Source organism: Orycteropus afer, unplaced genomic scaffold (genome assembly GCF_000298275.1).
Source record: "Orycteropus afer afer isolate SDZICR_OR568_19922 unplaced genomic scaffold, OryAfe1.0 scaffold00008, whole genome shotgun sequence".
Taxonomy (NCBI): domain Eukaryota; kingdom Metazoa; phylum Chordata; class Mammalia; order Tubulidentata; family Orycteropodidae; genus Orycteropus; species Orycteropus afer.
The window spans coordinates 23,395,300-23,418,468 of NW_006921595.1; the positions used below are offsets into that span (position 1 = coordinate 23,395,300).

General features: G+C 36.7%; 1 protein-coding gene across 1 annotated transcript in view; it reads left to right on the plus strand.

The window, feature by feature from the left end:
* Positions 1–3,012: 3,012 nt before the first annotated feature.
* Positions 3,013–23,169, plus strand: part of MEOX2 (mesenchyme homeobox 2) — a 112,204-nt gene continuing 92,047 nt past the window's right edge. Inside the window, exon 1 of the mRNA XM_007946199.2 lies at positions 3,013–3,526. Within this exon, the coding sequence (XP_007944390.1) occupies positions 3,013–3,526 (514 nt within the window). The remainder of the gene's footprint in view (positions 3,527–23,169) is intronic.

Consider the following 23,169-nt stretch of genomic DNA (forward strand, 5'->3'; position numbering starts at 1 on the left):
AGATAAAAAGACTTTTTTTAAAAAACTAACTTTGTGTTAATTGTGTGTCTTTAGAAGACACTCCTTGTCTCTTTCTAGCATTAACTAACTTTTTCTTCCCAGAGTCTTGGCCCCACAGTTCTAAAGGCTGACTGACTTGAGGCAGGTTGTAGAGAAACTGCTGGACATGTTGTTAACATCTGACACAGTGAAGTGAGAAAAAGCCAGCCCGGTTACCAGGCAGGTTCAAAGAGAAATGGCAGCTCCTGGAGATGAAAAGTTTGTGTGGCTAGCTGCTCCTTACCTGCACCGCACTGGTTCAATTCAACGCCATTTATTTTTTTTTTCAATGGCTAAGCTCCCTCTATACCACTGTAATAGAGACCAAAAGGATCATTATGAGTATTTTTTTTATTGGTGTCTACGGATCGAATGTGTACTTAGTCAGTCTTGTCTGGCATATTCCACAACAGCTTTGTAGACAGAATTACATAATGTAAATATTTCTGAATACTGTTTGTTGCCTAAATTTCTATTCGGATAAAGCTTTTAATGTTTTCTACTCAGAACCCATAGAGGAGCTACCCGAGTTTGGGACGTTGAGTATTGCTCTTTGTACTTCAACTTTTAATATCAGAGCACATATTGAAACCATAAACAATGGAAATTCAAAAAGTATTCCGTAGATATTGGAAGAATTTTCTCCTTCCTTTTTCATTCCTAAAAAGCCAAAGGCGTGAGGAGTGACAGGGAGGAATATTCTTAAGATCTAAGTTCTGGCCCCCGTCTGACAAGTATTCAAAACCCCTACAAATGTGCAACCTGAAGAACATCTCCTTTCGGATGCTGAAACAGTATTAGATTCTCAAAATACCCGCAAAGAAAATCTTACCGTCAAATGTCTGCAGCAGGTTCCAGCTCAGACCAAGTCTGAAAAAGCGGAGCAGCTGGTGAACAAAAGTTTTAGGTTCTTTTTTTTTTTTTTTTTTTAACGAAGTCTGCAAAACTAATTTTCCTCAAAATAGGGCTCAATTTCCGTTAAAGAAAGCAGCGCTTACAAATCTCAGAATTCCTGATAACTTCCACCCCATCTCCCCAGCAATGGAAAATAATTCCATCTTTCACAGGCACGTAAAAGCTTTGTATTGTGAAGCCACCATACTGTAATAGAACTTAAAAGAAATACTAGAGAGAATCAGGCTGAGGCTGGAGGGAGTGGGCAAGGAAAAATATTCTGTATTGGAGACACCACTCAAAGGTTAATCAATACTTTTTCCTAATTCAAACCAGATGGCTGGCCCAGTTTGCTATCCCCATTAATTCCATTAACAACTTCAAAGAACCGGTCACCGTTCTCTGGACACCTGAGTCAATGAAAATAACGGGGTGACGCTGCTGCTGGTGCATTCGGGACCCCTTGTGGGATAGGTGACCGTAGATATTCTCCTGATGCGACACGTTCCAGGCAAGACCTGATGTTCCTACAGCTCATTTGTAGCGTGTAAACGACTTTGCCCCCAGCAGACGGGGTCGGCCCCCAAGCAAGTGGCAGTATCGAAGGCAACGCCTGCTTCTTTTATGAAAAAAAAAAAAAAAAAAAACAGCACAGCCCCTCGCTCGCCAGTAGTCATTGGTGGCGTTTTCTAACTAACTTTTTGGGGATGTAAATTGTAACCAAGGAAAGCCAAAGCGCCCATGTTTAGTAAACTTGAGGTGGGGGTGGGAAGTGTAATATGTTTCAGCAAAAGGACCCATGGCGGGGGGGAGGATGCAATTAACTGATTTGTTTTTGAACGGAAGAGAATGGATTCCTAGAGCGAAATGAAGAGACTAGGGCTCCTGAGGGAAAATGTGCATGCAAGCTACACATCTCCTGCGAACGAGACTAGATCGTTTGGTAATATTTCTGGCCCAGGAAAAATTCTCCTTGGTGGGTGACTTGGAAATTGTGGGGGACCAGGAAAGACTACAGGTGGCGTTTGCGGAAGGCGGTTTTTTTTTTTTTTTTTTTTTGGTGTGTGTGTGGGGAGACCCTACTTGGCATCGCTGGTGAGAATACATGGAGCTGGAATATACAACTCTCACCCTCGCGCTTTACTTGCAGCTACCCACCCAAGTCCCGCTTCTTTGGGCAAAGAGAACTGCCATTTCCCATCTGCAATGCACATCTCTGCAACCTTGGACCTGGCGTCAGAGCCCATTAACAACCAGAGCACAGATACCAGCAGCAGAGGCTGGCCGCGCAGCTGCGCCTAAGTTGGAAAAACTAGCTGCTGGGGCCAAACTAGCTCTGATCTTTTTTCCTTAACTTATTGCCTATTTCGTGCTCACCAGGGCTAAGCTTGCCTTTAGCTTTTCTTGCAAGTGACACTTCCCAAGTGGCACTGACAAAACAAGTTTCCTGAGAGAAGCGAGCGGATTGGAAACTGGGTGCGGGGTTGCGGCTTTGCGTTGCCTCACGCCTGGGCCCATAGAGTCCAGAGGGCAGAGCTGCAGCCAGCCCCGGCTGCGATGTAGGAGCCAGGAGCACTGCTCGCAGCCTTGGCAGCTAGCAAGGTCGCGACGGGTGTGGACGCGCTGCGTCGGTCCTGATCTCTTTAGGAAGTGAAACTCTGAGCGCGTGGGACAGGCTGAGCGGGAGTTTTGGAGGGAGTTTGCTTGTGGTCAGCGCTGGGTTCTTAAGCCAGCCCCCAGCTCACATTACACTCTATTTATAACCTCTCAGAGCCGTTTCCCCCCCCCCCCCGAAAGCAGTTCTCGGGGACCACCTTCTTTTGGCTTCAACCTCTCCTACTCTTGACATCTGAGTAGCTCAGTGGGAAGCTCATCCAGGTCCGAGTGTTTATATGTAAAGGAGACTGGCCGCTAGGGCTCCAGACCCGGATTATCCCAGCTCTACAGAAACGCGCAGTTATTGCTGTGGGAGGGAGGGGAGGAAAGGGAGTCATACTGTTTCCAGTGAAAATTGACAGTGCTTGGTGGCGTTTGGAACCTTCGTGAAGTCTACTGTCTGGAGCCTGAGACTTGCATGCTATGGAACACCCGCTCTTTGGCTGCTTGCGCAGCCCTCACGCCACAGCGCAAGGCTTGCACCCGTTCTCCCAGTCCTCTCTCGCCCTCCATGGAAGATCTGACCATATGTCCTATCCCGAGCTCTCCACTTCTTCCTCGTCTTGCATAATTGCAGGATACCCCAACGAGGAGGGCATGTTTGCCAGCCAGCATCACAGGGGTCACCACCATCACCACCACCATCACCACCATCACCATCAGCAGCAGCAGCACCAGGCTCTGCAAACCAACTGGCACCTCCCGCAGATGTCCTCCCCCCCGAGTGCGGCTCGGCACAGTCTCTGCCTCCAGCCGGACTCAGGAGGCCCCCCAGAGTTGGGGAGCAGTCCGCCGGTCCTCTGTTCCAATTCTTCCAGCTTGGGCTCCAGCACTCCGACAGGGGCTACGTGCGCGCCGGGGGACTACGGACGCCAGGCGCTGTCGCCCTCAGAGGCAGAGAAGAGAAGTGGCGGCAAGAGGAAAAGCGACAGCTCAGGTAAGGGCGCTCGGGGTGGAGAGGGGGCGGGGAGATGCCAGGGAAGAGTCTGGCAATGTAGAGCGGCAGCAGGAAAGATCCGACAAGTCTTGCCCTTTCTGGCTCTCGGTCTACTAATTCAGCGCGACTGCTTGGGTCCTGTTATTGCGGGGCACGCGTTTCTCTGTGGGCAAAACATGTGCAGGCAGCAGGTCTAAGCTGTCCAAGGTGCCATACTAGTTTACCAGAGGGTTGAGAAGAAAGGGCGAGTGACAGATTGAGAAGAATGTCCTTCTTTCTGTCCGAGGGGTGGGAGGGGAGTGCGCCATGGGATGCAGCGTCGGTTGCGGAGTGAGTGCGAGTGCCATTCCTTAACTTCTTTGTAAGTTCCCTACTCGGAGTTGCTCGATTTTCCCCATCGTTAACTCGATTTCCAAATTATTGCACAATATTTGGAACTTGCAATGGAACCTGGCAGAGCGCATAAGGAAAAAAAAAAAAAAAAAAAGTTCTACTTATTTATTTATTTATTTTTAATTCTGATTTCAGAGTTCTTTAAATAGCTTCCTTTTTCCAAATGGTGAAAATTTCCCTTCCTCGAGGAGAAAACAGTATATAGGAATTCAGAGGATGTAAGTAATGTGTCAGGGAATTGTACAGACATAAATAGATGTTGTAATTCTTCAAGAAAGACAATTCTTAATAATAGTTCATATTCATGAGGTGCTAATCTAAAGAGAGAATGTGAGTTCCAAAAGTGTAACATAAATTCTTCCACCAGTTGGATATTATCGTGGGAACAATTACTGGGAGACAAAAAGCAAGTTCGGTAATGCTGATTTGCTGAGTGTCTGAGGCTCTTTTGCAAGGGGTGCGCGCAGGAGTCACTTTTTTAAGGAGATAAGGAGCCTTGCAGAAGACGAGCCTACCTGAACTCTGGTGCGTGAAGGCACAACCTGCCAAGTAAATTTTAGTAATCCTGAGAAACAACTTAAATTTTCCAGAAAGCTCCTAAAAGCCCTGACCTATGTCTATTCTTACGAAATTGCTAAACGATAGTTTAAGAACACTTCTGCATTTTCTTCTGCACTACAGCGCGACCTGGGTTCTATCTGTTTGGAAAGTGTCACTTGTTTAAGATATTTGCGTATTTTTCTCCCTTGGCAAAATTGGTTTAGTAATCCCAGAATATAATCCTAAATAATGATTTGAAATTGGAAACTTTTTATTCTTTATAAAGCTTTAGGTAAAATCCCCCATAAATAATTATAATCGAGCCTCGTATTTCTTTTTCTTCAGCAGCAATAGCATCAATCTTCACAATTGATATGGACTAGATTCTTCTGTCACAATCTCAAAACCTAACATTTACCTTTCAAGGTCAGGGTTGAATTTTCAATGCTTTATCACAAAAGAGTTTATGTCTAAGAATGACTAGCCCAGTCATTCATTTTTGATGGGTTTATTGACTATAAGTGAAACTTTCTTCAAGACAGTGAGTTAAAAGGCTAATCTTGCAGGAAGGTTTCCATCTTCATTAGAGAGAGAGAGAGAGAGAGAGAGAGAGAGAGGGAGGGAGAGAAAGAGGAGGTAATTTTAGAAAGCTGTAATCTTTTTATAGACTTAGCATTTGACAGTGTAATGTTGGGAAAGCAGATCCCAGTTCAGATTGGTCAGTCTACTTTTGCAATTACCAGAAGCTCTGAGGGTTCACTTTACTCTCTGCAGTGTAAAATCTGTGTGATGGATTGTTTCTTACACTTCCTGAACTGAACCAATGCACCGAAGTATCTTAGGACAAACTGCATTTTCACATAGGCACTTGATATGTTGGTTGGTGGAAATAGAGAAAGTGGGATCTAAAAAAGCTGTTTGTAATAAACTATCTTAATGAAAACTTTCTTAAGGTAATTGGCCAATTTAATTGTGCTAACCCCCTTTGGAAGGCGTTCTGGTCGCGTAGTAGTGGGAACTCCCTTTGTCAGAAGATAATTATGTAGCATAGTCTATTCTTACAGATCGAAACTAATTACTGGAGTTATGTAAAAACAAACAAAAACATTGTCAGTTGGATAAACTATTAATAGAATATTCCTTGATTGGGAAATACATTCAGTCATCACCAAGGGTAGGTTCACTGGAGACTTACAGTGAGCTGAGCCTTGGTGGGATATTTTGAAAGGTCATTTGACTAAGAGGACAATCACAATAGTGTCCGCCTAAACATACAGATTAAAACAAAATTTAAATTGCCAATTTCATTGTTTGAGTTAATTAATATTTGTTATCTCTTCAGATAGATTTATATTCAAGATATGTTTCCTCTGAGATGATATTGCTTTTGGTCTTCCATGATTTATGTTCAAAGCTATTCATATTTTAGTTAAATGAGGATGTCTGCATCAAGCAGCAATTGAAAGTATTATAGAAAATAATTACAATTCTGGTATATCGTTAACACTATACCTTTCATTTCTTATAATACAGTTTTAATCTTTCAATATTCCTTTAAAATAAAATTAAATTGATTTAAAAACTCCTGAAATTTAAAATTATACTTGGTGAAAGTCAAATCATTCTTAGTAGAGACCATTCTTTTTTTTTTTTTAGATCATTTATATTTACCATGTATTCATATTTGAAAGCAAATACAGTACACAAAGCTATGCCCAAGTGGAAACCAAAATTGTGTATCGCCGTAGCCAGTACGGAAACACTGATTGGGCAGTGGTGAAGCACTTAGCTGCTGACTGAAAAGTGGTGATTTGAACCCACCAACCAACTGCTGGTTGGGAGAAAGATGTGACAGCCTGCTTCTATAAAGATTTACAGCCTTTTAAGCCCTATGAGGCACTTCTACCCTGTCCTATAGGTCAGTGTGAGTTGGAAATGATTTGAGGAGGGTATCTAGTATCTTGACTGTGTATATGTACTCAAGATGTATTTATTTCTAGCAGTTTTACCACCAAAAAATATTACCAAACAAGTCAAATATTTACAAACATTACAATTTTATTCATATTAATGATGCTAAAGCTACAATGCGTCATATTTTCCATTCTGCGTTTACATGCATATTTGTTTCCCAAACACGCAATTGAAAATAACCAAGTTTAATAGAAATTCAAACCCATTATTTCTATGTGTTAATCATTTTTACAACTTTGAATCACTATGATTTCCAGAATTATTGGAAAAGCTAGCATCTGTTAGGTCTTCAAGGTAACTCTTAAAAATCAGAACTTTACAACTGTACTTCAAATAGCCAACATAAAGTAAATGATTCTGAAAAAAGAAAATACTTATAAATAGTGTGAATTGCTTGGCCTCAATTGTAGTTGATTGTTCTCCAATCAATGCAGTAGGTAATAGGTTTAAACTGCCACTTTCAGGTAAAATAACTCAAATTAATTAATGTAATTTTGGCTTTTATACAGCAAAATGCAGCAAATATGCAAAATTTTCTTTTAAAATAATTAAATGCATATCAGTACCTATTTTATCAAAATAATCAAATATATATATAAAAGGAAAGGAATGATGGAGGAGGTGGATTTTACTAGGTTTTGAATCCTATCAGATTCTTGTAAAATTGCAAATATGCTACATATAACTACTAAATCATAACACATTTGTTGTTAAATTATATCTGTTTCTATATCTGGCCAGGCAGAATGGCAACCAAGTATTATTTTAATAAGCTGGAAGTTAAACCAAGAATAATGTCTACTGTAACTCTGGTATTATATTGTAAGTTTTCTTAGATATTTCAAACATTATATTTCTGAAAGAAAAATAATAGTGACTTTTTTAAATTCAAAAAAGAAATATTGAATTGTGAAGATTATGGGAGAATATTGACCAAATTGAATGTCTTAAAGCTATGGAATGAAAGATAACATATTCATTGTTTTTCTTGAAGTGGTAGATTAATTTTAAGTATGAACATATTTCAGTGGTGATCTGACACACACACACACACACACACACATGCAAATTCTAAATACCATTCACCGACATGAGTGAAATAATCACATTCAAAAAGTAAGAGTAGGACTTCCTTTTGAATTAAGGTGCTGTATTTTGAAAATCAGCAATGAATGGAGGGAAGAATGTAAATAAAAATAGGAATAGTTTCCAGTTCTGCATGAATCTCTTTATAGTTCCTTCAAAAAAGGAGAATTATTTAGCATCAGCATGTACCATTCAACTTTTATTCAGAATGAGAACTTGCCAAAGATATTTAAATATTTTTTTCCTATCTACAATAATTGCCAGTGGAAACTATTATTTCGTCAGTTTATAATCTGATTTTCATTAATAAACAGAAAAGAGGTACTTTATTGATCATCCAATTTTTCCTGTGTTTGGAAATGTAGATCTTGCATCACAGCACCGCAATTCAAAATAACTAATATTTATTATGAGACCTAAACATTCTAAGATACTAATTTTAAACAAATAAATGAAATAACAAGAAGGATCAATCACTTTCCCTACATTCAGAAAATCTGGGAGATTAATTCCATAGTTAATGGAAGAATTGTGTTGTTATTTTTGAGAAATGTCAACCTATGAATGAATTAATAGCTGAATTTTGTCAAAAGTCCCCACATAGAGATCTGTTACACAAACTTGGCCTGGTAATGAACTTGTCTGGGCAATTTTATTCATTTACTATAGTAAACGGTAACCTGAAATGCAAAACAATGATATGGGGGTTTTGGGGATTTTCATTTCAAATGAGGAAAAAAAAAAGTACAACAACATATTTTAATTAGACCATGTTAACATCAGTAATTTATTTTTAACAATGAAGAATGTCTTTCTTTTCTAAGCATTCTTTGAGAGTTGCAAATATCTATGACTGACAAATGCTAATGATGGAGATTAGAAAATAAAACACACATAGCAATTCCTTAATTAATATTTGTTGAGTTGATGCTTGCAGATGATTTATTGGTCTTTCCTAAATTTTCTGCATTTTGCCATATAATTTTTTCAATAGTAATGATAAAAAAAAAAACCATGTGGAAAAATATATTAGAACATGAAGTGAGGTTATTAACAGTAACATTTCCCCCCCTTGACTGTAATCATAAAATAAGAAGGATCAATTCCTGAGTAGCCAGTTAAATCAAGTTTCCTGGCTTATAGTATTGGTGACTGATTCCAGCAGTAAAATAAAAGTTTAAAAAGCAAAAGAATCACAAACTGAGACTGACGTCTGGGAATTAGAAATGGATGTGCGATAGGTATGCTATAATTCTTACTTAGTATATTTAAGCAACAAGACACACTTTATTGCTAAACATATTTCTACTTACGTGTTTTAGTCATTAATTTGGTTTACTGATCAATAATACACTTTTTGTAAAAATAATGAAGTTCTGATATTTTGTCTACTTTTGTTGATGCTCTTATGACTGTTTCTGTCGATAGCTATATTGAAGTGAAAAATAGCTTAATGAAAAGTAAGTTTCAAGTCTAGATACTATCATGTCATCAGTGAAGTTCAAAATTCTATTGGAGAAAACCTTGCCGAATTTTTTACGCTATCGCATAATAAAACTTATAGTCATAAAGGTCATTTAGAACTGAGCTTTCAGTTTGCATTACCTATGTTAAGGCAAAATTAGTCTAAATTTGACACCCTTTTCTCCAATGGTTTTCCTATTTTAGTTGCATGATAAAAGTTCAGAATGCATTTTTCTCTTAAGAAAGTGGTGTTAGATAATATTTTATGGTACAAAATAATCAGTAATATATCTCTTGACCCATTTGTATACATTTCAGAATTTGTTTTTAAATTTTAGAATAAATATTTCTATTCATTACTAAGTTCAAAGAAAGATACTTGATAAGAGCATATATTCATAAGTGATCAAATGGATTACATTAATTTTCCACTATATTTGAACTTTTAAATATGTAATTAAAAGGTAAGTCATTATTCATTAAAACTTCATGTATGACACTATACTTCCATGGAAATAGAACATTTTTAAATTTATACATGTTACTCTATAACCTGGGTACTGTTTATAGGAATTCTATTTTTCATGGGATTATGGAAATATTTTATTACATGTTTTTTTGGTCCATCACATGTGAATATGAGCAAGAGAGATCAAGTAAAATCTGGATTACAGCTCTACACTCGTTAGAAAGGATTTGAAAGAAAAAAAAAACTTTAAAAAATGTCGCTTTTGCTCTCTTTAGACTATGTAGATCTGAAAAATAAATTTTTAGCATATGATCATATTGCTTTGCTACTTTTAAAATTTAACACTTATTAAAATATTTGTGTGCATTACTGACTTAATTTTTGTATCTTTGAAAGTTTTACTTTTATTGCAAATATAACATAAACTTAGTAGGTAATACCCATAGTGGTAAAAACTTTAGGGCCTTGATTAAAGTTTTAAATTTAAAACTTGTTCTTCAAACAGTTTATAGCATCCCTTTAATTCTAATGTTTCAAATGTATATAAATTTTCTGCTGTTTCTTTTTTATAAACTTTCTCTTTAAGATGTTGTAGGTAAGTTTCTCGGGGCTTGAATGGGGTATATTGATGGAAATTATGAATGCAAGGTGTTTATTTTTATAGGTTTTGTTTTTGCTGTGTTTTAACAGAAAGATTAATGGTAGAAAGCAAGCAGGGTGGAAATGATATTGAGCACACACTGTACAATAATCCATTTTAAAAATCTTAATACATACATATGTATATATTAATACATTGCTAGCACTCCAAATTTCTTGATAGCAGTACATCTGAAATAGCATCCATGTTAAAGACCACAGTATGTTAACTGTTCCAATTATAAAATAAAATATTAAGCTTGAAGCAAATACAACTGTGTGGAGAGTCCAGCAGACTAAAGCTGGTAATCACTGAGAGTCATAAAAGTCAAACCTGCCAGCTTCCCTGCAGCTTTTGTTTTCCTTTGTTTTCCTCTTCCTCTAGCTCATTATTCTCCACACACTTCAAGGGATTCCCATAATACTACAAGAAGGGGGGGAAAAAAAAAAGGTTGCCTAGCTATCTTACATGACTGTGGGCAAGAAAATGATTAAGATGAAGTCATCTCTCTCAGCCTCTGCAGAAACCTAGAGGAGGGTCCAGCTTAGTTTGGCAGATGCCAGTAGAATTTTAAAGGCCTGGAATTTTACCCTTTGAAAATATAGCCTTAAAACTTTGCCAGAAATGACACCCAAATAAAAATTTATTTTTGAAAAGTGATATTTATTTGCAAATGCAGTGGTGAAATGTATTCCGTGTCTGTAGTGGCGGCTTCTTCCACTGTGTCTAGGCTGCCAAGAAAAGTTGTGGATGATTATTCTTAGCTGCCTGAAAAACTAGGAAACTAAACTGAGATGTCGTCTTCTGATTTTTTTTTTTTTTTAAAGTTAAAATGGGCAGAGATTCTTATGAAATGAACAGTGAATGCAAAGTAAATTCCACAAAAAATTAAATTCATTTTGATAACTAAAACATGTGGTTCAGGAATATGGAATGATACCATCAAAACTTAATATTTTATGGGAACTAAACAGATATAATGTAGCTTGGTAGAACACCAATAACTTAGGAAATGGCTTTCACGTTTTGTTGTTATGTGCCATCGAGTTGGAGCGACTCAAAGTAGATTGCCCAACTTTCCTTCTGAGGAGTGACTGGTGGGTTTGAACTGCCAGCCTTCTGGTTTAGCAGTCAAGTGCCTTAGGCACTGCACTACCAGAGTTCACATTGTTAGAACTATCTAAAAAGTGCTTCACTACTCAGTGGATGGATTGAAATGAAGTGATATCTCTCCTCATTTAGTATTTCTCTAGACTAAAATGAGATCTCAGTATAACCACCACTTTAGCAATTCAAAGGAGACCTAGTGGCACAGTAGTTAAGCTCTCAGCTGCTAACTGAAAGCTCTGTGGTTCAAAACCAGCAGTCGTTCTGTGGGCAAAAGATGTGGCAGTCTGCTCCTGTAAATATTACACCCATGGAAACCCTGTGGGGCAGTTCTACTCTGTCCTATTGGGTCATTAGGAGTTGGAATCAACTCGATGGCAGTAGGTTTGGTTTTTGGTTTTGGTAGAGTGTATGGGCAAGTCACCACCTGAGGGAGTTGACTCAACAACAATAATTTATTTTTTTTAACAATTCAAACCTTCCCAAATGCAGGAAAAATTTACATTGGAATGTTTTTCCCCTATTTAAAATATAAGTGGATCTTAATATAGTCAACTAGACAGCTTCTAGATGCAAAATATTGAGACAGATTGAAATGACAAGAAAGACAGAGTATAGCATTCAGATCCAAGAGCTTGCTGCTGCCCACATTTCCGCAATGAAGGTTCACCCTCAGAGTTCAAGGAACTTACAAATACCTTTCTTCCAGGATTATTCTTTCTTCCTACTAGTTAAGAGCTTTATCAAATTTATTCTTGAGTACTCAGTGTTCAGGAAAACAAAAAGAGGTGACAGTACTATTTTTTCTCTTGCATTTTCACCCAATAGTTGATAAGTTACAAAGGATATATCTTATTTCTTATTCACCATATCAGAAAACAGGTGACATACTCAAAGGGATAATCTAAGACAGTTTGATGATGACTATTTGATGGTGAGTAATGCATGGAGTAGCATCAGGAATGGAAAATCACCCAGTTTTCCCACAATTGGAAACCCTTAGCTCCCTGAGCCTTGAAGGGTGGAGTAGAGAGGGCTTTTACCAGAATACAGTGAAATCAATTGGACAGGAGGTTTCTTGCAAAGATATGATCTTAGATTACAGCTAATGTAAAATATCATCCAGTAACCTGTCTTCATGCCCTCCTTCTGTTGCCTCCCATTGGCCAAATGTAATCACAAGTCAGAGTACAGAGGACTCAGCAGATGAAATCCATGGAAGCCAACTTAAAGGAATGCAGGACTGAGTAGAGACATGTGGAGGGTAGATTTGGGAAAAAAAACTAAATCTAGGGTCAAACCTTGGCTCTGTTTCATAGTTTTGTCCTCATGATCAGTAGCTTGACTTCGTCGTACCTTAATTTTCTAGCAATTAAAGTGAATTAATAAACATAAAGCATTTAGAACAATGTCTGGCCCAGTGAACATTTTTTGTTACTTCTATTATATTTCAGTGCAAATGCAGTTATATGGTGGGTGAGGATTTATGAAAACAATATTCTTCTTCCTGTACCTGTTTGTATTTTACTACAAATGTTACTATAGCAAATGTTTCTTGGATAAAAGATTGCTAAAAATTTAAATATTCACCACTGGCCCTAGAATTATAAGGCATGTGACATTTTCCTAAACGTAGACCAAGAGGCCCAAGTTGTTTTCGTTACCCTAGAGATTCTCATACCACAGCCTCTTTCACTTGGGGATCTTATAATTTCCTGGTTTTGGGTGTCTTCTGCTACTTCTCCATGCAAAATCTGTTCTCAAGAGGAATGGACAGGCTGTTTATTCAAGAGGGAACAAAACTTAAAGGGATTCAAATATCACAATGAAGTTTCAGGTCTCTATATCAGCTATTAACTAGCAAGTCAGGACATGATATTTTTCTAGGTTATAAAGTTGGTTGCAGGGTGAATTTATGAATTATAACTGTTATTTTTAGCTATTCCATTTGGAGATCCTTATAAATGGCAAATGTGCAAATACCACTAAAAACATACTATACCCACATAAACTGCATATAACACAGCTACCTTTATTTCAGTTATTTTTATTCACAAAAATAAGAGTATTTTCATTTGTTTGCTGGTGCATTTATTTATATTTAGTAAATTTGCGAGAATCGCTGCTTAAATTAAGGCAATTGAAGAATATAAACTCCTCTGTGTTGCAAGTCCGGGGTCATGGACTAGATTCACTCTATTTAGCTCAGTGACATCTCCTACACCCCCTGTTCAGTGAGTGCAATCTGGAAATATAGTTCAGAAGAATTTCAAATTATTATAAAAATGAATTAATATCATAAAGTATTTAGAACAATGTCTGGCCCAGTGAATATTTGCTATTACTTTTGTTGTATTTCAATGCATGGCCCGAGGCCTTGCTCTTGAGCAAATGGCAGAAAGAAATACTGAAATAAAATCTTAAATACCAAAAGTAAGTGTTTTCAGAGCTCTCAGATCCACAGTGGTTTAATCCCTAAAATTGAAAGAAGTTTAAAGGAATAGTGATTCTTTTTTTTTTTTTTAGACAATGTGAGAGCTGAGTAGTAATAGGGAGAGGTATGGCGAGAAGAATGAGACATTAAATGGTCAACAGTACACACTGACAATAAGGGACAACAGCATAGAACTAGTTATTACTCTAGGATCTCAGCATAGGCTCGATTTGTTACAATTTTCTTAAGAAGTTGTAATGTATAATGTTTAAACAGGTCATTAAAATCAGAATGATCAAGACACTAGAATTACACAAGTCATCATTAAGTTCAATGAATGTACTCTCTAGATGAGGGAATGAGCCCAGAGAAGTTAAGTAATGTCTGTCCATTCAGCCAAGTAGTGGCAGCTGAACTTCCATATCCTGACTTCAGCCTAGTGCCCTTAAAAGGAAATATTTCCCTCATACAATATTTTGAAACTGTAAGGTTTTAGTGCTTCACAATAAAAAAATTCTGCATCATTTACAATGTTGGCTACAACTTTTGAGTGAACAAAATGGAATTTCACAAAGTACTTTACTTGAATTTAAACTACTTATCTCTGAATCTGATTTTTCTTTTCTTTTTCATTTTTGTTTTATGAACATAAACACTGATATTCTTTCTTAGCTCCAATTTTCTAATACTCTAGTGATGTAATTCTTATCAATTACCAATGTACCTGATTTTTTTTAACATATCACACCATATACCATAGCATTTTAAAGTTTAATACAAGTTACAAATGTCTGACTTATATACTATCTGTACTTACAAACCAATCCCTATATTAAAAATTCAAGGTACATATAGTGGTTCAAAGTAACAAATCAGTGCTACTTTGTGGCACACATCAGAACTTTATTATTATTATTACTTCATATTATTATGTATTATAAAGATGCTTTAGTGTATTTGTAAGTGTTTCTTTAATATATTTTATATATAGAAATATACACTGTATACTATATACTCTAACAAACATTTGACTAACTGATGTTAAATACCTTAGTGTTCTGACTCACATCCAAATTCAGTTTAAGGAATAGAACTTGTTCATAATCTGGGGACTGCCTGCATCTGGTAGTGTGAAGATGGACTTTGCTATAAATAATAGATACCTATTTAAACACCCTGTAGAGGATCAGAGAAAAGGGGGAAGACCCTCTGCAAGATGCATTGGTACAGTGGCTGCCATGATGGGCTCAAGCATGGTACCAGTTTTGAGGATGGTGCAGGATCAGGCAGTATTTCGTTTTGTTGTATGTAGGGTTGCTTTGAGTCAGAACTGACTCAATGGCACCTAACTTATGTGTAACATAATAACATAGAAACACAACAATGGTTTTTGCACTCATTTTGTAAAATGAAGAGTCTGGTTCATGCTTACACATTTTTAATTAAATGAAAGCATGTTTTCTTGAGTATTACCTATAATACATGTGCCTTTTCATGTTAAGATAAATTGATAGCTACAAGTAGACATCAAGAAGCCCTTTCTTGTCTCAAGGCATCAATTTCATGTCCATTTTTATAGAATTAGTGTTTTTTTTTTTTTTTTAATTGAATACCGTGTTTATTTTACATGAATAACACTCGAAGGCACATAATAACAACAGAACAACAACAACATACATATTACCCATTTTTGCATATTGCACAATCCTAGTGCTTTATTTTCATAAGCTTGCTATACTAACACTTTTTCCATGCTGCTGACTTCAATTTCAATTATATTTTTTCTGTCCGATGAATTTAATGTTAAGTCTTCATCTTGGTACCTGTTGACTCTGAGATTTGGTTCCCAGAAGCAGACCCTCACCAGCCTACCCTCAAGTTTCTAAAGCAGCCCCTGCCCTGGCAAGATTCCTCCTTTGCTCTGCAAACCACTTACTTTCATGTAGGAAGAAATCACTTTTTCCACCTTAAAAACAGCCCTCGCCATGTTGGCTGGGCCTAGCTCAGAAGTGTGTGGGACTGTGCACCCCAGGCTAAAAAGGCCGCTCAGGCGGACAGGCAAGCGTACTGCGAAGGCAGCTGCGTGCATTCTGCCTTGCCATCTGGTTGGCTGGCCACCATATTTGAGCCATTTAAATCTCCCTCCAATGCAGTTGCTGCTGGATGGATAGGAGAGTAGCAGACGCAGAGGGATCACACATCCCTTATTCAGATGTGACAGACAGAACTGGCTGCCAAGGGACGTTGTGTACACATGCACCCACACTGACCTACCACACAACTTAGCATGGGGCTGGCATCTGGAGATCAGGGTTCATGGGGGTCACGGCCCTCACCAGCCCCGGTACTACTAACCTGTGCGCAGGCTGTGGTAGCTCCATGCGCAGTCCTCTCTGCTGGACCCTCCACCCGTCTCTGGTATCATATACTTGGGTGTAGATCAGCTACAGGAATCTCCACTGCTCTCAGATTCAACTGTGAACTGCCCAGAGCAAACTGCACAGTTTCAGTTCATTTCCCCATTACTGGGGCTACTACCAAACTTGATCCATGACTTCTTGACCATAGCTTATACCTTTATTATACAAATATGAGCAAAAATGACATTTTTGGATTATTGTGTGAGGATGAATGAGGCCAAAATTGACTTTTGGATATGTCATGAGAGTTGTGTGGTATATGCATGGGCACACTGTGCTAGAACTGTTTTTTTTCTTTTTACGTATTTTGTTCTGTATGCCTGTTATATGTGTGTGTGCGTTGTTTACATGGGTGTGGTATTTGTGAGAAAATACGGTAGTCTTCTTGCACAGAAGCATCTCAAAAGTATTAATGATTGCTCATTTGGCCCCTGCTAACCAGACTTGTTTTCCTTGTTTCTGTTCTTCTCCTATCCACACCCATTTTTCTCATAATCTTTAAACATCAGATCCATCAGTTCCTTCCCCTTGTAATGAACTATGTAATTCTGGAACCCTCCAAATCTGACATCTCATGCTTATTCCAACTCTTACTAGATGCTCAGAACATGAAAACAAACATTAAAACACAGTTAATTTTTCCAATAAATTCAAATATCCCCTCTTTTATCTAAACACAATTCCATTACCAAACATAATAAAAATAATTTCTTTTTATTTAACTAACTAATTTACATCCACAATATCTTCATATTAATGGTTTCAGTGGATGGGTTCTCATTTTACTAGACTTATTTTCAGGCCTTGGTCATGCTGCTTCTACCTACATAGCACAACCTACATTCATTCCCCTCCCCATCTCTTTTCATATATATATATTTTTTTCCACTCCTACTGTTATGTTTCTTCATCTTAATTTAGTTATTTCTCTCCAGGTTTCCTCAAACAACTATCTGTTGATCTTTATTTATTTATTTTTTTTCATTTTTCTTCAATAGAATTCGATGAAAACCATCCAACAGTAGTTTTGACCCATCATTCCTCTTCTTAGAATTCTACATTACCCTGTAATTTTTCATACTTACAGTATAAGTGTTTAATTATAGACTTTTCTAACATGTGACACCTGAAACAGCTAATACATATCAAAGATATATGACGATATTTTATTTTATTTGTACTCTTGCATGGAACCAAAATTTTGATTCATATCTATTTTATGTAACAGAAATTATTGTTTTAGCTACCATCAAATTGGCCCCTAACTCATGGTGACCCCCACGCTCAATGGGATTGATCATTGCAATTCATAATTCTGTTATTTTGTCAAACTTTTCTTCCTATTACATCTTAGTCTGAAAGTTATATTGAAACCTGATTAGCATCATAGCAATGCCAAGCATCCACCGACTGACAAAGAGTGGAGTGGGGGCTGCATTTCAGGTGTATCAGCCAGGAATTGAACCTGGGTCCCCAGAATGGATGATCTAGAATTCTACTACTAAACCATAACTGTTCAAACAGAACAGATAAGATGAAAGGCACTTCTCTTTTGTACATATGTGTGTGTTTAGAGCAGGGATTTTCTGGCAAAGATCTTTTCATCTTTGAACATAATGCTAAACATGTTTAAAGCAGTGTTCTGATATTTCCTAATGTGGATATCTACATATTTACGGTCATAGCTACGTCCAAGAAGTTTTCTATAGGGTATTTTGCATCTCTCATTTGGTTGAGAATCTTCACTGAAGTGCTATATATAATTTAATATCTTATTTCTTTTGATAAGAATTTACTGCTACTTAAAAATGGCCTTAGATCTACAATGTTCTGGCCCAGTCACTATAGGTTTTTCGACCAGCTGGACCACTTGTTGTTGATATTGGTTTTGCTTCTTCTAACCAACCTTTCTTTATTCAATAGAATTGCTTATGCTTACCCCTCCCTACTTAAAAAAAAGAAAAAAAAAACAACTCTTTATTTTGTGATAATTGTAGATTCATATATCATTGTAGGATATAATACAGAGAGATTCACTGTACGCTTCATCCAGTTTCCCCCAAAGTTAATATCTTGCATAACAATAGCACAAAATCACAATCAGGAAATTGACATTGATATATCCCCCCATCTTATTCATATTTCAGTAGTTTTAAATGCTCTTGTGTGTGTGTTTAGTTTTATACTGCCTACCCAATTAACTTTTTACTTTGGTTTTATGGCCTATAATGTCTCCCCCCCCCCAATATATATGCATTATTTTCACTAAAATCTAGCTTTTTTTAAGGTCAATCTCACCTTACACTAACCATTACCTTTCCTTTGTCACATTACTAACTATAAACTGCATAACAATGCACTTTCATTTTTCCTTGTCCTTCTTTTTTATCATCCTTAGTTCACATACCTCTCATTTCTGGTTTGAATTATGTACACCTCAATGGAAAGGGCAGTATCTTCTTTTTCTTTTTATTGGGTGAGGTCTGAGATAAAGTGCTTAGTAAATCCTGTTTGGGTCCTAGAACATGATTCATTAATGATGAATAAATTTGGTTCATTATGTGTTTTCTGAGGATTTTGGTTTCAAGCTTCCAATAGTAGGACAACTTGAGAAGATGCCTAAGCAATGTGTAGAAGGGTTGAACAACCAACTTAAGTCTATTTATCTTTGTTTGTGTCTGATTGATATTCATAGATGCTTTCAAAAGTTACATGCATTTAATTATATGGGATGCATTTATCACTTGTAGATTACTCAAGACAAAATAAATATGCATTTATTAAAAATTACCAAAAATTAGCAAAAAGCATCTATAAATTAAAAAATGTCAAAGTTTTTCAACAATTTGACAACAGGTAAATCCAATATCATGTTAACTAATATATGGGGATGTTCCCTTCCTTTATTTTTAGGTGAAACATGAGATTTCACAAATATTTCATGAAGATTTGTGCTATACAATGTTGAGCTTTTGTATATGAGATATGGTCAAATAACCACAGTCCTCAAAATGACAAAGTCTAAAATGCTGAAAAGTTATATAAAACTTGAAATCAATGGACACCTGGGAAAAGTAAGGAATACCAAGCAATCTGTGTTATAATACTGGATAGTGGCACAATGAGTTGGTGATTTGACAAAGAAAAATGAATCATTTTCAATTTTTTTAAAAAAGAAATGCAAAATCCTTTTTATGAAAACCTTAATACAATGATGATGATTCAAGCCATAATACTTCTGTCTGTATTATTTTGCTTTGTGTATGTCTTGTTAACCATATTCAAAGAATACTGATCAGTAACTACATAGGTGGTGGTCTGACTAACAGTAAGGAAATAACAATGAGAATGAGTGAGGGTGAGCACGTTAACAAAAGTCATTTCACTTATGGTTCTGAGCTTAACCCCAAACTGATGAAAGGTGAGTTTTTAATAAACCTACTTGTGCATGTGACTAAGCATTTATTTCTGTGAGGTAAAATCACTACATTTTGACAAGTTTTATTTTGATTCTGTTATACAAGATTTTGATACTGATTCTATTTTACCGAATCCTCCATTTCATAAAGAAAGATAATGGTCAGACTCTCCAGGTGTTCTTTTTCATTAACATGATATTATGAAATTACTTTAAGAAGACCTCAGACCACAAATTGTCAACACTGGCTTTACAATGGAGTGATTGGGGCACTTAAAAAAATAGTGATGCCTCTGTAGATTATGATTAGGTTCATCTAGAGTAGAGTGGGACATTTTTGAAATTTTATAGTGGAAAATTATAGCATTAAAAGAGAATAGAGAGAATGGTATGATGAATATTTATCAACTCATGGCAAGTCTTACTTAGAGCCATTCCATTCCTCCCTCACTTTGTCCCAATTATTGTGAAGCAAATCTCATGCAGCTTATCATTTTCTCTGGAAACCACTATCTTGAAAAAAACTTGCTGGTGATTCTAATGTATAGTCAGGATTAAGAATTTAGGCCTGGGAAAAGTAAGGAATATCAAGCAATCTGCATTATAATATTGCATAGTGGCACAAAGAGTTGGTGATTTGACAAAAAGTTTTTACAGAAATTAGAATATCCTTGTGTCTGGTTAGATATATCCTGAGAAGCAGGGACCTTGCATTCTAATTCTTATTATTTTCTGCACTGTGGAGACTAATTTCCCGTACAGTTGCTCAATAAGCTCTGGTAGCATAGGGCCTAAGGCACTTGACTGCCAACCAGGAGGCTGGCAGTTCAAACCCACTAGCCACTCCTTGGAAGGAAGTTTGGGCAATCTACTTCCATAATGATACCACCTCAGAAACCCTAGGAGGGGTGGCTATGAGTCGGGTCCACCTCAAGGGCACATAACAACAAACAACAACAACCTACCTAAAGTGGTCATTTGTGTATGTGAGTTACTAACAATAATCATAATACTTTCCTATGCTGTGTAGTCAGGTAGGCACCAGCCTCATGCAGCTAAATAAATGTACATTATTTGAAAGTAATTAAAATTAAAAATATAATTTCCCAGTATTATTAGCCACATTCCAAGGGCTCAATAGTCTTACTAGCCAGTGGTTAATGTATTGGACATGCAGATGGAGACATTTCCATTGTCTAGAAAGTCCCTGGTATAGTGGTTAAAGCATTTGGCTGCTAACCAAAAGAGCGGCAGTTTGAACCCATAAGCCATTCTGTGGAAGAAAGATGAGGCAGTCTGCTTCTGTAGATTTATAGCCTTGGCAACCCTAGGAGGGCAGTTCTATCCTGTCCTATAGTGTCACAGTGAGTTGGAATTGACTTGATGGCAGTGGGTTTTTCATGTTTGTTTTTTTTAGAAAGTTCTATTTGACAGTACACCTAGACAAAACGGTGCGTTTCTTTACTGTTCACCTACTGAAAGAGGCATCAAGGACAGGAACCTCCTCAAGTGCAAAAAGAGATAATGAGAATTCAAATATTACACAGAGCCAAACACAACTAAAAGTTGAAGCCTATCTGAAAGTAAAATGGAAAGGGCATTATTGTACTAAAATACTTTTCAGATAAATACTTGCTTTGTTCAACCATTTATTTAAATAGAATACATTCATGATTTTGAAGACACCAAAAATTTATTAATTAAAAATAGTGGATAAACCTGGTATTTGGGCAGCAATCAATATTTAAAAAAAAAAAAAAAAAATTCAGACATGCTAAATCAAAATGATGTAGATATATATTCCTAAAATGAAGTACAGGCAGTGCCCCAATTGAGAACATCCTACTTACGGACAACCCATTGTTACAAACTGTTGTTGTTGTTATGTGCCGTGGAGTCAAACCCAACTCATAGTGACCCCTTCTTGGGTTTCTGAGGCAGTATCACTACAGAATTAGATTGCCCCATCTTCCTTCCGAGGAGTGGCTGGTAGGTTTAAACCACCAGCCTTCTGGTTAGCAGTCAAATGCCTTAGGCACTATGTTACCAGAGCTCCTAACAAACTAGTCCTCATAAATTCTACTATGTTAAAAATTCAAGCTACATACAATAGTTTGTAATAACACATAGTTACTATTTCATAATGGGCATTAAAACATTATTATTGTTACTATGTTATTATGTTAAAGATGTTCTAGTCTATCCAGAAGTGTTTCTTTAATGTTTTTTATGCATAGACAGGTACACTATCTACTAAGACAAACATTTAACTAACTAACGTTAGATACAAAGCATACTTAACAGTTCCAACTTAAGTACAAATTCAACTTAAAGACAGATTTAGAAACAGAACTTGCCTGTAATCCAGGAACTGCCCATAAACACAACATAATGATAGATGTGAAGTAAGAAAAATAAATAAATAAATAAAGTAGGATTTTGGAAGTGTGAAGGCAAACAATAAAAGCATATTCAAAAATGTAAGGTCAACTAGGGAGATTCTTCCAGGCCCCTTGAGGAATAGGGAGGAGAACATTTTTCTGGGAAAGGGTGGGAACATGCCAGGAACAAAGTTAGATTTTCCAGGGGGAAAGTATGAAACTTAATAGAATCAGACAGTGGCAATTAATGGCATACAATTATTAACTTTTAAACCCTCTCTTAAGATTTGTTCTGTTAGAATCTCTAGCTTCAATTACAGATTTGTAAGTCAGGTAGCTGATAAACAGAAGAGCCTATTAAAGGAGAATTTTCACTTTTTAAGAGGAAACTGGGGATAAAGTAGTCATCTTGGCATCAGAAAAGAGCAAAAGCAAGGAAGAGCAAAGTATAGGGAGTCTCACATCTGAACTGTGAAACATCTGGGCCTGTTTGGCTGAGGCCATACATTACATGAGCTGCCATGATCATAGAGTTTTGAGTATGTGGGAAGCAGGTGGACTATTCATCAATGGATTCAAGTTTTAATAGAGATGAATTGTGAATTAATTGAACTCCTATTTATAGTAAAAGAAAGAAAGGGGGGCAATATTAATACTAGATATTTGGCAAAAATATCATTGAACATATATATATATATATATATATGCTAGAATTCATAAGTTGAGACTGTGCATCCAAGTATGAAAATGTAAATGAAGGGTTCATGATCACAGTGAGGTCATCTCAGAAACATAGAGAGCAAATATGCATATTATATTGTTATTAGTTGGTGTGGAGTGTTGATTTTGACTCATGGTCACCCCATGTGTGCAAAGTAAAAGAGCTCCATAGGATTTTTAAGGCTGTGAACTTTCAGAAGCAGATTACTCTACTTCTGAGACATATCTGAATGGATGTGAACCATCACCCTTTCAGTCAGTAGTCCAGCACTTAACCATTTGTGTCACCTAGGGTTTTAGGTATATTATACTACTGGGCAAAGCATGCTAAGTGTCCATGCAACCTCATTGCTTATAAGGGATTGGAACAGAACCAGGCCAGAAAAAATATAATTTAGAATAAAGTTTTAGTGGCAGTGTAAAAGAAGGGTGGAGAAAATATTTTAGTCATTATCAGTGAGTAAAATTTATGAGTTCACACTGTATTGAAACTTTGCTCATATGATATTGGTGACCACTGGAGTGTAAATGTATAGATGTAATCATCTGTGTAATTAATGCAATTTTTTTAAACTTTGGATTAATAAGTCTGAATTT